The 19,056-nt window shown below is 38.7% G+C and overlaps 1 protein-coding gene across 1 annotated transcript in view; it reads left to right on the top strand.

Moving 5' to 3' along the window:
* The first annotated feature begins 11,115 nt into the window (after positions 1–11,115).
* The window catches only part of DIAPH2 (diaphanous related formin 2), a 2,325,141-nt gene continuing 2,317,200 nt past the window's right edge, over positions 11,116–19,056 (top strand). The window contains 1 exon segment of the mRNA XM_053699395.1: positions 11,116–11,861. Coding sequence (XP_053555370.1) covers positions 11,733–11,861 — 129 coding nt within the window. The 5' untranslated portion in view covers positions 11,116–11,732.

A 19,056-nucleotide genomic window follows, 5' to 3' on the forward strand; every position in this document is an offset into this window, starting at 1 on the left:
AAAATCAGCCATTTTATATAAAAAGGAAACCTAAAGAAGCAATAAAGTGTTTACTCTGCAGCTGCTATACCAAGTTATTGGAAACACAAAGTTACAATATTTTCACTAGTCCTATATACTTATTTGCCAGGTTTTCCTGATGCCCAGTCCACATACACTAGGTGTTAGGATTATTGTTAATGGGAGGTTTTGCCCCCTCCCATACCAGGTTTGCCCCCTCCCACAACAGTACTGTCTGCAACATTCTTACACAGGAAATATTGAAAGTGATCACAATATGCATTTTTTTTTTACAACTTCAATGTTGGCATATGAGCATCATTAGAATTTTTCTGAAACAGGGTGCTACAGTCCTTAGATCAGGTGTCACACAGAATTATGCATAAATAGTAAGAATATCCCAAATAGCTAATGGTGTCATTTTATTATAAGCACTCTCATTCTTGAAAGGATTTTAGCGTCACAAGTTCAATTGTATTGCCTGTATACAGTCTTACTTCATAATACTTGAAGCCTATTATATGATATTATTGGCATCACTGGGGTGTCATACGCATATATAAAAAAAATTAGTTTTAAATTAATTTAAAAATAACACAAAAAAGTTTGAGGGCTGATGGTCTTAGAGGACCTTTAAACCTGACAATTGAAAACGCATAAAATGTTTCATTATTGCAAGTGAAACATTATAGCAATAATGATTCATTATTTATTTTCCAGCCTTTGCTTGAAAATAGACTAAACATTTTTGTTTGTTTGACTTTTAGGCAATTTGTGTGAGTTTGTGTTCACTTTTCCCTCCCTCCCTAAGCTTCTATGGTGTCACATGTTTTTAAAAGGTGGATTATCAATTTTGCATTAACAAACATGATAGGATAATCATTCTTTGCAATAGAAACTAAGCTGAATCAGTGCTAAACCTCCTAAATAGGATACAAGAGGACAGGCTACCCCAGTCTGCACATGAGCAAACAGACAGCCAGATTATGAGTTTTGCGTTATGAGTGGCTCGCTAATAACTTGCAAGTTATTTCCACCGCTCACCTTTAATAGCACTGCTATTACAGGTTTGCAAAAACCCGGAGTTTGCAGGGGCGATAAGGCTACGTTGAGCTCTATACCGCACACAAATACCAGCAGTGCTTTGAGCTGCTTTGACGTGCTCATGCACAATTTCCCCATAGACATCAATGGGGAGAGCCGGCAAAAAAAAAACTAACACCTGCAATAACGGAGCGTAAAGCTCCGTAACGCAGCCTCATTAAAGTCTATGGGGGGAAAAAATGTAAGTTTACACCTAACACCCTAACATAAACCCTGAGTCTAAACACCCCTATTCTGCTGCCCCTAACATCACCAATGTTCCAATCAGCCAATAGAATGCAAGCTCAATCCTATTGGCTGATTGGATCAGCCAATAGGATTAAAGATCAATCCTATTGGATGATTGCATCAGGCAATAGGATTTTTTACCCTTTAATTCCGATTGGCTGATAGAATTCTATCAGCCAATCGGAATTCAAGGGACGCCATCTTGGATGACGTCCCTTAAAGGGAACCTTCAGTGTACGGCTGGGACAGTATGAAGAGGATGCTCCGCACTGGATGTCTTGAAGATGGAGCCACTCCGCTTTGGAAGGATGAAGATAGAAGATGCCGTCTGGATGAAGACTTCTGCCCGCCTGGAGGACGACTTCTTACCGCTTGGATGAAGACTTCTCCCGGCTTCGTTGAGGACTTCTTGCCGCTTGGATGATGATTTCTCCCAGTTGGATGAGGATGGATGTCCGGGTCTTCCAAAACTGTAAGTGGATCTTCGGGGGTTAATGTTAGGTTTTTTTAAGGGTTTATTGGGTGGCTTTTATTTTTAGCTTAGGGTTTTGGGCAATGTAAAATAGCTAAATGCCCTTTCAGGGCAATGGGGAGCTTAGGTTTATTTAGATAGGATTTTATTTGGGGGGTTGGTTGTGTTGGTGGTGGGTTTTACTGTTGGGGGCTTGTTTGTAACTTTTTTTACAGGTAAAAAAAAGCTGATTTCTTTGAGGTAATGCCCCGCAAAAGGCCCTTTTAAGGGCTATTGGAAGTTTAGTGTAGGCTAGGGGTTTTATTATTTTGGGAGGGGCTTTTTTATTTTGATAGGGCTATTAGATTAGGTGTAATTAGTTTAAATATTTGATAATTTCTTTTTTATTTTGTGTAACTTAGTGGGGGGTTTTTGTAATTTAGTTAATTGTATTTCATTAATGTAATTTATTTAATTTTAGTGTAATGTTAGGTTTAACGGTAAGACAGGTTAGGTTTTATTTCACAGGTAACTTGTATTTATTTTAACTGTAAAATAAAAATAAAACATAAGTTAGATACAATATAACTATTAGTTATATTCTAGCTAGCTTAGGGTTTATTTTACAGGTAAGTATTTATTTAGTTTTAAATAGGAAAAAAATTAGGTATTAATTGTAATATTTATTTGGAATTATTTTATTTAGGTTAAAGTTAGTGGGTGTTAGGGTTAGGTTAGGGTTAGACTTAGTGTTAGGTTTAGGGGTTAATAACTTTAGTATAGTGGCAACGACATTGGGGGAAGCAGATTAGGGGTTAATAATATTTAACTAGTGTTTGCGATGTGGGAGTGCGGCGGTTTAGGGGTTAATACATTTATTACAGTGGCGGATTATAGATATAATTATATTAGGGGTTAATAATTTTATTTTAGTGTTTGCGATGCCGGAGGGCCTCGGTTTAGGGGTTAATAGGTAGTTTATTGGTGTTAGTGTACTTTGTAACACTTTAGTTATGAGTTTTATGTTACAGCTTTGTAACGTAAAACCCATAACTACTGATTTTCACGTGGCGGTGCAGATCTTGTAGTTATAGGCTGTACCGCTCACTTTTTGGCCGGACAGGCAAACTCGTAATACCGGCGCTATGGAAGTCCCATTGAAAAATGACTTTTTGAAAGGTGCGGTAGTTACATTGCGTGACGGCCAAAAAGGTGTGCGGTACAGCTATACCTACAACACCTGTAATACCAGCGGTAGTGAAAAAGCAGCATTATGAGCTATAACGCAAAACTCCTAATCTAGCTGAGAGTTTGTTCTATATCTGAATATTAGTTTTTGATTGGTTAGCAGGGGTTCTTTTGTTCTAGAGGACAGGGAAATCAGTAAACAGAATAAACATAACAATATACTCATTTGACAAAATAAAGCTTCAGTTTTCATTGCAAAATGATTTATATATATGAATGTTCATAATCATGTAGATTTACAGTTTGTGTTTAATTACCCTTTAAAGAAGACTGTTATTTATGTCTCAATCAGTAGCAAGCACATATTATATGTTTTACCTCTTGTTTGTGTAGAACAACAACAACATTTTGTGTTCCTCCAAGTCTGTACCCATTAAACAAGGAATAACATCACATTATATCATAGGGATGTAAATGAGTGCTTGTAATTACGATTCATTTTCTGGATCGATATATCAATAAATATTTGCAAATATACAACTTGTTCATATATATATACAACTTGAGATTGTAATCTAAAATGTCATAGTAAAACAAATTTGCAATATAATTTAATTACTGGTATACCCCACTCATACAGTGGGTTAAGGACCGGAGCCCCCTGTAAAGTGAAAACCGCCTTAAAGGGACATGAAACCCAATTTTGTTCTTTCATGATTTAGAAAGAGCATGTCATTTTAAACAACTTTCTAATTTACTTCTATTATCTAATTTGCTTCATTCTTTTGATATCACTTGCTGAAAAGCATATCTAGATATTCTCAGTAGCTGCTGATTGGTTGCTGCACATAGAGGCCTTGTGTGATTGGCTCACACATGTACATTGTAATTTCTTCAACAAAGGATATCTAAAGAATTGAGCAAATTAGATAATAGAAGTAAATTGGAAAGTTGCTTAAAATTGCTTGCCCTATCTGAATCATGAAAGTTTAATTTTGACTGGAATGTCCCTTTAAAGTGAAACAAGGCAGTTTTAGCTTTCTTTTCACTTGCCAATGTGTTTAAAAACTTGAAAACATGTTTGAACTAACATATATTAGGGGTGCAATATTGCTATGTTTAGTTTAACACTAGCACAGCATTCAATTAGTATTAAATAAATACTGTACCTGTAAAATAGTGACAATTACTGTACAATTTGCCAGACTATAGCACTGAGACACCGATTGCACTGTAATGCTGTAAACAGAGTGAACTAAGCATAACAAAATGGTGCCAGTCACTTTTCTCACAATCTCACGATGATTACAGAACTGTTACAAACTCCTTGGAGGTTGAACTTCAGCTCCACAAATCGCTGTATTAGCGAAGCGCTGTAAAAGTGAGGTATACCTGTATTTAGCTTAACCATCATTTATGTAATTTAAAGGAACAGTCTAGACCCAATACCTATTCTTTATTACTTATTTTTACATACCAGACAAGCATCTTGCAGCGGGTTCCACATCTATAAACTTGTATGGAGTACATGAAACTTTTAAATAACCATCGTTTGTTAGCATCTGAAAATGGCTGCAAAGCTCCGCTGTTCTTCTTGTCCAGTTAGCGGTTTTCTTGTATGACAGTTTAGCAGCCCAAGACAAACAGGATTACTTTAGAGACCATCCTGGAGTCATTTGATAATCATCAAACTAATTTAGAAGTCATTTGTAAATCATCAGACATCATCAGGCTTGTAAAGTCATCAGCTAAGTTAAAAAAGTCTGGGTGATGATTTCAGAATGATTAGCAGATTACCTTACTGATTACTTCACAAGCATGAACAGCCAATGAATGACTCTAAAGCACTGGTTTTCAAACCTATCCTCAGGCCTCCCCAACAGGCCAGGTTATCAAAATTACCTTGGATGAGAACAGATAAAATAACAATGTTTAGTAATCAGCTGATTATTTCACCTGTGCGCTAGTTCAGATATCCTCAAAATGTGGCCTGTTAGGGAGACCTAAAGACAGGTTTGAAAACCAAGGTTCTAGAGTCTTCTCATTTAAATATTTTTGCCTGTGGGCATACTTCAAGATGGTTTCTGATGACTAGTCTGGAGTCATCGATTACTTTAGGAAGATCATCCTTTTTAACTAGGAAGTGCACGTTTATATTTCAAATTGCACATGCACAAATCAGCGTGTGCAAGTAGGAAAACGTATTCACTAGTCGATCTTGATTGGACAAACTTAACATACTAAAATATACATGCAATAGGTGGCCGAAGCTTGGCGGCCATTTTCGGCTGCTAACAAATGATGATTATTTAAATGTCTCATGTACTTCTTACAAGCCTATAGATGTGGGACCAGTTGCAGGATGCTTCTCTGGTATGTAACAATAAGTAATCATGCACTGGGTCTAGACTGTCCCTTTAACTTAGAAAATTGTGAGTTTAGAGGACTATAAGTGCACGCTGCAGAAATTACAAGCCTAACCCTGTTACATATATGTCCCTGATTTGTTTCAGCAGGGGTCAATAAATAAAAAAAAAATAATAAAAAAAAGCAATGCAACTTTTGCTAACATAATGACTGGCAATTTGAGTTTGGTTATTGAAAAACAATTGTAGCAAACAAGGTGTTCATTTATTTGACATATCGTTACATCTGTATGATATCTTATGCTATAGCACGACAACAGAAATAATTACAATATGTTTAGCGTCCTTTTTAGTTCATATCTCCCATCATAAAAACAAACCTGGGACCAAGTGAAATGATGAGTATGTGTAAATATCAAGGGGCATAAGGATTAATATCATACAGATATAAAAAAAACAACAGTTCATTGAATCCAAATGTAATAAAACAAACATTGATATTAATGAAAAAAAGCACCCAGTAGCAACTTATTTTGTCTAAAGAACACCAAAATATTGTGCAAGTGAGGTGTGGTCACAGTTCACCTAAAAACAGTTGAAAGTATAATAAATATCATCTTTACTAGGTGTGGTGTGTTTTGTTTTTATTCAAACTAAAGTTTGTGATTATAAAACTTAGAAATTAAGATCTGTGCTTCCGTAATAACTTTTGGAATCCAAAAATGAAGACCTTTATTCTAATGAAATGTAGTTATTATAAATGCTCTTGCTTGCAATGTATATTTGCAGTCCCATGGATGGACAGTCTTTAACTGAAAAATATAAGTGTAAGAAAGTAGGTCTGGTAGGCTTACAACTTAATTTATTAATTGGTGTTGGGTGTAAGCTTAATATCTTTATTTATTGGTTTTGAGTTGTTGTTTTTTTCACTTTCTTTCAAAGAGCCTGAACAAAAGACTGGACATCTGGAAACTCAGCGAGCCTCTTGTGCAATAAAACAGATAATGTCAAAATTTGTCCCTTAAGGGAGCTAGCAGAATGGCCCTTCTCCAGCCCATCCTGGAAAAAGGAAAGAATTCTGGAAACCCTAACTTTATGGCAAGGGAATCCACGCTCTTCACAGCAGAATAAGGAGGTCCTCCACACCTTATTATAGATGCGGCATGTAACCGACTTATGAGCTTGAATGAGAGTATCAATAACTCTCTCAGAGAAACCTCCCTTGGCTAGGACTAAGCGTTCAATCTTCACGCAGTCAGCCTCAGAGAATCTAGATTTTGATGAACAAAAGGACCTTGTACCAGCAGATCCCTGCGACAAGGTAACCTCCATGGAGAAGATAAGGACATCTCCATCAGATCCGTGAACCACATCCTCAACGGCCAAGATGGAGCAATTAGAATCACTGAAGCTTGCTCCTGTTTGATGCAGGCCACTACATGAGGGAGTAGTGGTAACGGCGGAAAAATGTAGATCAGACTGAACCTCCAAAGTACTGCTAATGCATCTATTAGCACCGCCTGAGGATCCCTGGACCGCAACCTATTTCTGGGTAGCTTGGTATTGAGCCGGGACTCCATGAGATCTTGAGATCCAACTCCGGCATCCCCCATCTGTTGCAAATCTCCGCAAAGACCTCAGGGTGGAGAGACCATTCCCCCGGATGAAAGGATTGTCTGCTGAGAAAATCCACTTCCCAGTTGTCCACACCCGGAATGCGGAGCAGTTGTGGGCCTCCGCCCATTCCAGAATTCGAGATACTTCCCTCATTGCTAGGGAGCTCCTCGTTCCCCCCTGATGGATGAAGTAAGCCCCCGAGGTTATGTTGTCTAATTGAAATCTGATAAATGGGGACAAACCCAGGAGAGGCCAAGCCTTCAGAGCATTGAAAATAGCTCAAAGATCCAAAATGTTGATCAGGAGGAGAGATTCCTCTCGAGTCCACAGGTCCTGTGCCTTCCTGGCACCCCAAACAGATCAACCATCCTGAGAGACTTGTGTCCGTAGTCACAATCTCCCAGGATGGTCTCAAGAAGGATGTCCCTTGGGACAGGTGAATTGGATAGAGCCACCAGGAGAGCGATTCTCTCGACCGGTTGCCCAGAATAATCTGCTGAGACAGATCCGAAAGATTGCATGTACAGCTGAAGAGGTCTGAGATGGAATCTGGCAAAAGGAATGATGTCCATGCAGGACATCATGAGACCAATCACCTCCATACACCAAGCCACAAAGGGCCTTAAAGAGGTCTGAAGGGCAAGACAATTGGAAATTAGCTTGTATTGTCTCTGGTCTGTAAGAAATTTCCTCATGGATATGGAGTCTATTATAGTACCCTGGAATTCCACCCTGGTACTGGGAATAAGAGAACTCTTTTCTAAGTTTATATTCCATCCATGAGATCGAAAAAGAGAAAAAAGGGCTTTCGAATGGTCCTCTGCCAGATGACAGGATGGTGCTTGAACCAGAATATCATCTAAGTAAGGTGCCACTGCTATACCTCTGGTTCTGGCCACTGCGAGCAGAGCCCCCCGAACCTTCGTAAAGACTCTTGGGGCAGTAGCTAGACCAAACGGAAGTGCAATAAACTGAAAGTGCTGGTCCAGGAAAGCAAATCTTAGGAACTTGACATGTTCCTTGTGCATAGGGACATGATGGTATGCATCCTTTAGGTCTATCATGGTCATGGACTGTCCTTCCTGAACTAAGGGAAGAATGGACCTTATTGTCTCCATCTTGAATAAGGGGACAGATAGGAATTTGTTTTAACGGTTTAGGTCCAGAATTGGGCAAAATGTACCCTCCTTATTTGCACCACAAATAAAAGAATTAGCTACCCTTAAGGCCTTAATTCTTTCCTGGATCTCGTCAAAGGAGACCCTCCACCTCGATCAACTCAGATAAGGAGTCGCACCAGTAGGTAGCCACTTCATCAACTGCAGCAACAGCCGCTGCCAGTTGAAACAAATATCCTGCATGCTGAAACATTTTTCTTAATAGAGTTTCCAGCTTCTTATCCATGGGCTCCTTAAATGACGAGCTATCCTGAAGCAGGATAGTACTGCGTTTAGCCAGAGTGGAGATAGCACCATCCACCTTAGTGACAGAACCCCACAACTCTAATTGAGAGTCCAGAACAGGGAATAATTTCTTAAAATAAGATAAAGGGGGAAAAGAGCCAAGTCTTTCCCATTTGTTCTTAATAATGTTCGCCATCTTAACGGGAACCGGGACAGTCTGTGGAACAACCCTGTCCTCGTAGACCTTATCTAATTTAGGCATACAAAGTTCCTCAGGTAATTTAGATTCTGGAACCTCCAAAGTAGCCAAAACTTCCTTTAGCAGAAAGTGTAAGTGTTCAATCCTAAATCTAAAGTCTGGTTTCTCCGCAGCTGGAGGCTTAGAGGCAGCAGATTCCAGCCCAGAAAGAGCATCCTCTGACGTATCAGAAGTGTCTTCACCAGCGGATAATCTATTATCAGATAAATCCAATAAGCTAGTAGATGACCCTTGGGAAGGATAGCAATATTTGACCTTTCTCTTGCGCTTAGCAGGGCGAGGCAAAGCACTGAAGGCTGCAGACACTGCCATTGCTCAGTAAAGTCTAGCGGTAAAAGGGCCCCTCCAGATGGAGGAATAGGAGTGCTACGGGAAGCTGCATGTGAATTAGGAGATGACTGTAGGGTGCGCACCTCACAGGATGGAGACTCCTCAGAGGTGGATGGCTCAGTAGTACTAAAAATATTGGCTTTCTTTGATATAATTACTTTATCAAGGCATGTGGAACATAATTGAGCAGGCGGGTATACCGTGGCCTCCCCACAATATAGACAGGCATTGGATTTCGGTAAAGAAAGAGTACCCTCTAACATATCAAAGTCCTCCATAGCTTGCGCTTATAAAATGGACAATAGAAAAAGAAAAAAGGCACCTTTATACCCCAATGGCTGGGGTACTCACCACCTCCTCTGACCCAGGCCCAAAAGAGAAACAGCTTTGTCTCTGGTAAACCACACGGTCAGGAAAAAGAGAAGATCAGTGTGACCACACCCGGTCACGTGGTGTGCCAAGCAGGACCGCCCCTGCTGCAGCTAAAAGCGCACCAAGCCTAACAGGCTGCGCAGCTAAATCAAAATGAAAGAAAACCTGTATGTTCCAACATCTGCCTGAGCCTCATCTCACACATGTCGCTGCATAAACACAATATTTACATTATGTGATTAATCCCCCCCTGTTCAATAATCCCCTTCCGGAGATATTAACCCTTGATTCCATACAGATAAAAGGAGTCACACTGTGACCCTGTCTTCTTGCGTTATCATAAGTGTATAAAATTAAAAAATCTTACCGGAATCTATGCCGTGGAACAGAAACACAGCCTCTCAAGTTTGACAGTCTTGTAGCATCGCTCCTGACAGGGTCTTTAGTGAAAAAAGCAGACAGTGAAACTCGTCAACACTAATTGCTTAAGGAGCTGTTAATACGAGTTTGGATGGGTTTGCAGAAAGACTCTCCCTGCATCTCCAGATTCTAACATTCGTCAATGCTCTCACTGAGAGGATAACAAGACTACTTAAAACTTCAGTCCCATTCTGAAGGGTAGATACCCTCCATAAGTAACTACTCCGTATCTTCTGACACTTCTCTGCTAACCTTCTGTGACGAAAGGCAAAGAATAACTGGGGGATGAGGGAAGTGGGGGAGGGATTTAATCCTTTGGCTGGGGTGTCTTTGCCTCCTCCTGATGGCCAGGTTCAGTATTTCCCACAAGTAAGGAATGCAGCTGTGGACTCTCCTCATATTAAGAAGGAAAAGAAGACAAAATAATTAAAGTATATATGATATATCATTTTATTATACCATCGCAAAGTGTTTAATGTCCCTTGAAGGCACACAATAGAGAAATTGTAATAAAACTACACATGCACAAAATGTTGTGAAATTAATATTTGTAATACTGTACAAAATGTATGTCAAAATACAAAAAAAACACATATTACCCTAAGAGTAAATGTTGCACTTTTATATCCCTTTAATGTTATACTTTAAAGGGGAAATGAAAACACTTGGTGGTTTTTTTTTAGCAGTTATCTGCTTCCAGAATCTGTTTCTGTGTTACAGAGAAACACATCCTGTGCATCGAATATATTCATATCCATGTTGAATACTATGGATGTGAAACCTGTTTAACGACTTCGCCTCTTTCCTCCCTTGAGATTTTTGTAAATATTCTATGTTATGAAAGATTCACATATAATAACATCAAGGGCTTGGAATCCCTCTCAGTCAGTAAATTGACAATATTGCAAGCAATTTTATACCGAGGCCCAGTGTAGGTTATCTGGAATATAGATAAAAATACTCACTGTTGAGTCTGGCATTTCCACTTAGTCTGAATGAACGTAATTGTGAATACATAATGATTTTAGATCAATAGTTACGTCTCTGGAATTCAAGTATAGACAACGCTGGTTACAGAATTAAATGAATTAATATTGCTGGAAATTATTTGTTGTTGCTTATTTAACAAACAAGGGAACTGAAATTATTTTTTCTGTTTCTATCATTTGTATCTAATTTTTAGTGTTAGAAGTTGCTGTACAAATTCTGATTTTGTACAAAACTCCTACAATGAAAAGAAATCATTATTATCTTGCTGTCAGTTCAGGTGGAAGATACTTTTACTAGTATCGCTCTACTGCTTGTTTGTAAAATCTGTGTTCTATTTTCAGTCACAGTGCTGCAGATAGAAGTGGAAAAAACACATAGCAGGGCTGCAGGAAAGGGATTAGAAGCACTTTGCATTTACACACAACACAGGGCCTCGAAGACATAAATAATATCCTGTTCTTAAAAGCCAGAGAGCTCGACCATGAGGCATGAAAAGCAAAATTGTCAATGTGTAGGTCACAGTCTGTGTACAGTATATGTGTACATGATAGGCCCTTGATTGTTCCAGCCTAGAGCTTCATTTCCTGATTAGGGAGGGAGCAGAGAAGGCAGAGAAAACTCCTTTCAGCTCTGCCTTAAAGGGAGACGCTAAAGAAAAGTAGAAAAAAAAAAAAACAACCCAGCTATTCAGACACGCTGAGCTTGACGTATCTGAGGGATCTAGTGTGGAGTGTGGCCAGCCTGGATTGAGGAGATTGGGGCATGTGATACGACTTGTCAAACAATTGCACTGTGACGGGCATGCAGAGTTTTAAAGGAGCCCGCGCTGAGACAGTTTACGTATAGAAAGGGAGGGATGACAGAGTCCCCCTTATAATAATCATAATAAAAAATAGGTGATCTCTGTATTTACGTCTCACAACTTTATCCCCCTGGAGAGTAAACATATGGAGTAGGTAACACTGATTTTACAAGTGGATTTTTTTGGGGGGATCTATTCAAAAATGGAAAGAGAGCAAGCAGTGGCGGCAGGGGGTGAGGATTCCCCTGGCAAAAACACAGATTTGACCACTGGCAGGAATTCAAAAAGGAAAGCCAATGACCCCGACGAGGGCAAAAACAAGCCCAAACTGGTGAGTGCAAGCTTGAGTGTCCCTGGTTGATATTGTCTCCTGAGTATCCAGTGAATGGGTAAGGGGAGGGCAGGCTTCCTGGGTAGTTTCCATGTCCACTGTATGTAGAGGAGGCCAAGCTAAAAGCGTGTGCTGTATATTCTAGCATCTCTCACTTCTTTCTAGGTGATGCTGGGAGAGGGGAGGGGATGTCTGGTGAACCATGGAGAAGGAGGGGAGATTGGGGAGCTGGTGTAAGAAGGAGGGAGTGACATTGATAGATTATATTGCACTGTGTGTCAGCCTTGCTGCCTTTATAAAATATGTGTTTGGAGTGGGCACCTGTTTTTGTTTCTCTCTGTATACCTGTCTGTGCTTGTGTCTATCTGTCACAGAGGTTGCCCATATATCTGTGCTTCCCTCTCTGACTTCTGCAACTGTCTGTCCTCATTCTGATCCTTTGACAAATTAAAGCCTGTATACACAAACAGGAGGTACCCTTACAGTCTATCACTGTCTTTTCCAAGTTTATATTGTGTTGAGAAAATATAGTATCATGTTATTTATTAACTTTATATGGCTATATAAAACTATTTAAACAATTGTGTTTTTGCAAATGTGTATAGGGTAATGAGGAGCTAGCCCCCCCCCCCTTTTTTTAAATAAAGAGACATTTGTCCTATAGATTGTAAATTTATTGGAGCAGGGATCTATCTATCATCTACCTACCTAATATCTATCTATCTATCTATCTATCTATCTATCTATCTATCTATCTATCGAATATCTACCTATTCTGAAATCATAGTATTTCTATTAATATATCACATTATATTTATCCCTGAGGTACATATAGTATTTTATAGATGCTTTTGCTATACAATTGACATAAAATAGATGTTTTTATTTGAAAGCTAATTTGTATTGCCTTATGAAAATTACTTAAGTATTATTTACACAGAGTAAAATGCATTAAATGGGGCTGAATTTAGAAAAATAAGTAAGGATATAAAAAAAAACATACATGAAAGAATATAAAATAAAGCTGAATGTGTGGTCATAGTTAAATGAGAGTGCATCTGTTCTTCTTCACTATTGAAAATACACTTTGCTGTCATTGTTTGAGGTTGCGGCTTTGTCATGTTTCTTAGCGACAAGCGAATTCTGTGAGAGATGTCTCTAAGCTTATTTTTAGAGAAATTTTCCTCTGCAAGATTGAATTAGAACTGAGACTAAGTGATTTTTTCATTGAAATGACAATTAGTGAATATGTTCTGTTAGATAAAAGCCTTTAGTGAATTATCCAAATGCAACTGCGTCCGTCTGCAACACTGTAATGAGACAGGTAAACTATGTATGAAACGGAGACATATGCAGAGCTATTATCATAAATAGTATACATTGCTCAACATACGTTAAACTTTTTTTTTTGTGTGTGTGTGTTCCCCCAGGGAGGTATACATTAACTGTCTGTAAATATAGTTTTCTCAGATGCTAATTACTCTGCAAATCTCCCAACACTTCAAACTTGGTAACAAGAGGTCAAGGGTGAATCAGAGAGGTCTTGAAAAGGAGTAATGTGATCTGTGGCAGGTTACATATCCTAAGGGTTTAGTCTGGGCAGGAAAAAAAGTAGTCCCAGTTTTAATTTGTTAAATTGGCAAAAATAGATGAAGAAGCAAAAGGGGTTTTAGAAATCTTGGATGCAGATATTTAACCACAAAATGTAAGGGACATGTAAGTCAAGATTCATGATCTGTGTATAAAATTGCACACACAGTTGCTACATAGTGCTCAAGGTATGTGCACACTTCTGAGCCTACCTCAGTATGCTCTCGCTGCAAGAATCTTTATTTGATAGCACACTATATCTGCATCATGAAAGCTTCCATGTAAAGAAGTGTTAAACCCATGTTAAAGGTCCAGAATAAACAATGCACTACTGGGAGCTAGCTAAACATATCTGGTGAGCAACTCAAAAGAGGCATATGTGTGTAGCCACCCATCAGCATCAACCTGAGCCTACCTAAATATGCTTTCCAAAGCATATCAAAATAATGAATTCAATTTAATTAAAAAAGTAAACAAAAAAGTCTCTTAAAGGAACACTAAAAAATAAATACATTTTATGCACCATCCTCTAATCATGAAACCTAGGTTACACTACCGGTATCTGATGGAGAGTGGAAACAAAATCAGCACTAGAATGCAGTGAAAGATAGACTTCAACATGACGGTACCCATGACTTGAGGATGGATAGAAATAACTATGCTTAGAAAATGTATTTAGTGCTTTATGTCCCTTTAAAATTGAATGTTCTATGAATGAAAATGTAATTTTCATTTTCATGTCTCTTTAAATATCAAGGGTGCAAAGGAAAATGTTGGGGATCTCCTCTTCAACGTCCTATTTTTATTTGTTTATTTTTATGAAATCCTAATTTTCACCCTTTACCTCTCTTATTTTTCTGTAAAAAGTACTTGACATTTAATACGACGCTGCTACAAATTCAGTACAGCTAGTACCTTTGAGGTTTAGGGGATGCTACAGTAACTAATTGACATGCATAGCACCCCCAAGTCCCCAATATCACCTCTGAAATGGCATAAAGAGGGACAGAGCTCTGGAATTGGGAAATCTAGTAAAATGAGGGGTGGATGAAATGTCTTATTCTGGGTTCTTGCATTTCTGAAGATTTTCTGTATGTGCATTTAGTAACAAAAATCTGATTCTGCTTTAGCTCAGTATTTCAAAGCAAATCTGTCTGCATATGGGATACAGTTACTTCTCTCACTTATTTTACTTTCTTACATGTGACTTTTTAAATGCATGTACTGCAGTCCTGTATTAAGGACACATTTTATAGCAATAAGGACACATTGTATAGCAATAAGGACATATGCTAATCAGAGGATTGTAAAACATTGCTTTAGGGTACAGTATGAATGGTATAATGGGTATTTCCAGTCTTACTGTAAATACACAGCATTTGGCTTGTTTTGTGGTTGAATTATAAAAAAACAAGACAATACTTAGCAGCCCCCCTTGTACAGTGAACATATTAAAGGGACAATCTGATAAAAACTATGCAAAATAGATTAAACACATAGGCAAAGTTCCACTCAGCAGTCACAAGCTTTGCAGCTCCTGAGCGAACCACATAGGGTTGAACATCAGTTGCACAACTCGTCAATCATGGTGTGGCTCCCATGCATGACTTTATATATGTATTTAATCCAGGGCTCAACAAACTCATGTGCCTGGGAGCCACTATCTCCTAGAATTTTACCCCTGGCTCCTAACTTTTTGGGTTATTCTCCATATAGCTATATACAAATATCACTGTTTGGCTCCTAAAAGAGTGCCTGGCTCCTAAATTTTCTTACTGGATCCTAAATATTAAAGAGATTTGTCCCTCTACAGAGATTAAACACAGTTATCTAGGGCCAGTAATGCAAATATGACACACTCAGATTAGTAATGATTAGATCAGTAATGCAAATATGACTAACAGATTAGAGTATGCAATTCGTACATTAGATTGTCCCTTTAATGCTATAGTTGTAATATCTTCAATTATAAGTCAACTGCAAGAAATGTGAAAGTAGAACATAATAAAATGTTCCCCTGAATGCTAATCAAGTAGCAAGTCATTTTACCATATACATAGCACACCTCTCTTCTCCTTCTGGTGCTAGTGGGATAATGCACAAAGCATTTAAAGGCCCCAAGGCTCCCTAGACTTCCCTTCAAGTTAATTCCTAATAATATACTATAAAATGCTAATGCACAGCCAATAACTGGTACAGTCTCAGTGTTCATCCCCATTCCTCTATTAAAACTCCTCTAATGCAATCTTAGTATCTAGCAAATAGCACGGGTCAATCCCAACAGTACAATAAACATTTTATATAATGTGCAGCCATCACACAACCCAACTGCACAGCTCATTCTCTGCAGAGCTTTAACTGCCCATTTTATTCACTAACGTAGAAGTTTTGACAATTTCCAGGAACTCAGCAAGTGGTCTATTCTGAGTACTTACCACTTAGCTAACCCACAAATTTACACAACAAATGGGATTCTACCACAACTTCATGAGATTTCTGATTGCGATACCGCAGAGATGTTGCCACCTTTGACATTTCATGGTTAAGAATCTAAGGTAAAACTTGCATTAGGGTCACAACCAATGTTCCCTCTAAGGCCAGTTTTGTGAGCTGCCCAGCAGTGAAACAGTTAATAAGGGAACCACACATTGCAGTCTGCTTTGTGTAAAGTTTACTAATTGCTCAAATTAACTGTTTCACTGCTGGGCCGCTCACAAAACTGGCCTTAGAGGGAACACTGGTCACTGCCCCTCCCCCCGCAAAGGTCCAATGTACAAATATATTTAAATGAAAAATAATAATACATTAAATATCATACTTATCACATATAAACTGTATATGATGAAAAGAAAACGTCCCAGTCAATATAAGGTCAAAAGGGTGAAGAGGTGATCCTGATTTTTGTGTGCCTTTTACTGTGTCGCTGCTTCTGTTTGTCGGTGAATCTCAGCAGAGAACCGGATCAAAGTAGAACATGTAAAGAAAAAAAACAGCGCATCCACGATTCAATGTACACTTTAATATGAGTTGACACGCATAAAAAAACAAAAGACACTTACAAGAAGTGAGAATAAAAACTGCACATCTGTGGAAATAATCCAACAGTCAGTTAGAAACAGGACTCCACGAACCAGACAGGTCTCCCACTTCGCCGCCTGCAGCTTGATGCGGATCCCGTAGATGTTGTTAACACTGTCCATGTCACTGAGTCAAAAATCCAAGGTAGCACTGAACAATAATATGTTCATACAACAGACCAAACATCAAGAAACTAGTAAGTCTCTGTCCGTAATTGTCAAACACAACACGCCCCTACGCGTTTCATCAGCACGCTAACCAACTTTCTCAAGGGTTCATTGATTGTCATTGGTGGTCAGTCTGACCACCAATGAACCCTTGAGAAAGTTGGCTAGCGTGCTGACGAAACGCGTAGGGGCGTGGCCAACAAAGCAGCGTGTTGTGCTTCCTAGCCTCTTCTCCACTTCTTAGGTGGAGAATTTTAATCTCCCGGTCTCGTCCAACTGGGGAGATTGACAGCTCCTGCCTGTGCGTGATTGGCTGTGCACGGGCAGGGGGCAGTGTTGCACAAGAGAACAAAATAGTGCTCTTGTGCAATGCTGAATTCCAGCAGCGGATTGCTGCCCGCCAGAGGCGAGCTCGGGTGGATAGGGGCGCATATGTACGCCCCAGTCTGCCCTAGCTTTGTATCCATTGTGACACTACAACTGCAGTATAGGCTTTGTGGCAACGTTCCTAACAAGAACCAAAAAGGGTATCTATAGACAAAATATTCAAAAGGTATTCAGCTCTAAAATATACAAAGTACTAAGAAGTGCAAAATCTGAACTTTACAAACTGTTCCCATGCTAGAAAGTTAGTTATAAAACTGCAATATTAGTTGTGCACAAACATGCATTATGTGCTAGTTGCATAATAAATTTAAATAGACATAAAAGTTTGCTGAGGTATGCATATCTTATCTTAGAGATATTTTATTTTAAAGGGATAGAAAAATCAAAATTGGAATATGCATGGGTGCATGTTTGCAATATACTTCCATTTCCAAAAACTCTTCTAGTAAAACCTTTTTTTCTGTGGCATACACACATATCCCGTGAGGGCCTGTGCACCAGTATTCAAACACTCCCCCTTCTTAGAGAGTCAGCCGGGGCTTGTATGAAACAAATGATTTCTTCTCAGAAGCAATACACACCACTGCCAGCTCTTTGAGCAGGCATGGTATTTGAACAATGTGCACAGGCCCTCACAGGATATGTGAGTATGCTGCAGAAAAACAGTAATATCTTTCACTTGAAGCATTTTTGCTAATGAAAGTATATTGCAAAAATGCTTCTATTTCACATTGAAATGCACCCAAGCACATTTCAATTTTGACTTTTCTATCCCTTTAATTTTAAAAAGTAATTGTTTTATTTAACACACTCCGAATAATAAAAACAATATACAATTATTTTTTTTTAATAAATGTATGCTCTAAATATTTAAAAATAGTAATGCTTGTGCCTTATAGCTTAATTCATATTTCATATGAATGTCCCTTTAAGCAGAGAGAGATGCTGCCTTTGGGCTAACTGCATTCCTTACAACTCACAGTTATCTATGAACTGACTATAATAAGAAGGATGAACAACCAAGAATTATTAAAACTTTTAAGTGTTAAGGAAATGCAGTAAACTGCAAATGTGTGAAGACCTTAAGGGGCCGATTTATCTTGCTCCGTATGGAGCTTGATGCCCCTGTTTTCGCACGAGCCTTCAAGCTCGCCGGAAACAGAAGTTATAAAGACCGCTGCTCCATAACTTGTCCGCTTGCTCTGAGGCCGCAGACAGATATTAACCCGATCGAATATGATCGGGTTAATTGACACCCCCTGCTAGCGGTTGATTGGCCGCGAATCTGCAGGGGGCGGCATTGCACCAGCAGCTCACTAGAACTGCCTGTGCAATGATAAATGATAAATGCAGACAGCGTATGCTGTTGGTATTTATTGATGTGCAGCAGACATGATAAGCTACATCGTATCATGTCTGCTCGCACAATGATAACTATAAATCACATTCATTGTAGTTGTTAAGATAGAAACTAAATACATAATACATTTTGGGAGGTGTGAATAGTAGTATATAATTAAAGAGACAGTCTACTTCAGAATTTTTATTATTTAAATAGATAGATAATCCCTTTATTACCTATTCCCCATCTTTGCATAACCAACAATGTTATATTAATACACTTTTCACCTCTGTGATTACCTTGTATCTAAGCATCTTCTGACAGCCCCCTGATCACATGGCTATTTACTTATTATACATTGACTTGCATTTTAGCCAATTACTCATAAATAGCTCCACGGCGTGAGCACAATTTTATCTATATGGCCCACATGAACTAGCAGTCTCCTGTTTTGAAAAGCTAAAAAAAAAAAAGGAAGGGATTAAGAAGCTGTCTGTAGTGGCTTAGAAACAAGCAGAAATGTAGATGGTTTAGATGTTATAAAGTATTTTAATTTAACAATGCTGGTTGTGCAAAGCTGGGGAATGGCTAGTAAAGGCGTTATCTATCTTTTTAAACAATAACAATTTTG

This window comes from Bombina bombina, chromosome 1, assembly GCF_027579735.1.
Source record: "Bombina bombina isolate aBomBom1 chromosome 1, aBomBom1.pri, whole genome shotgun sequence".
NCBI lineage: Eukaryota > Metazoa > Chordata > Amphibia > Anura > Bombinatoridae > Bombina > Bombina bombina.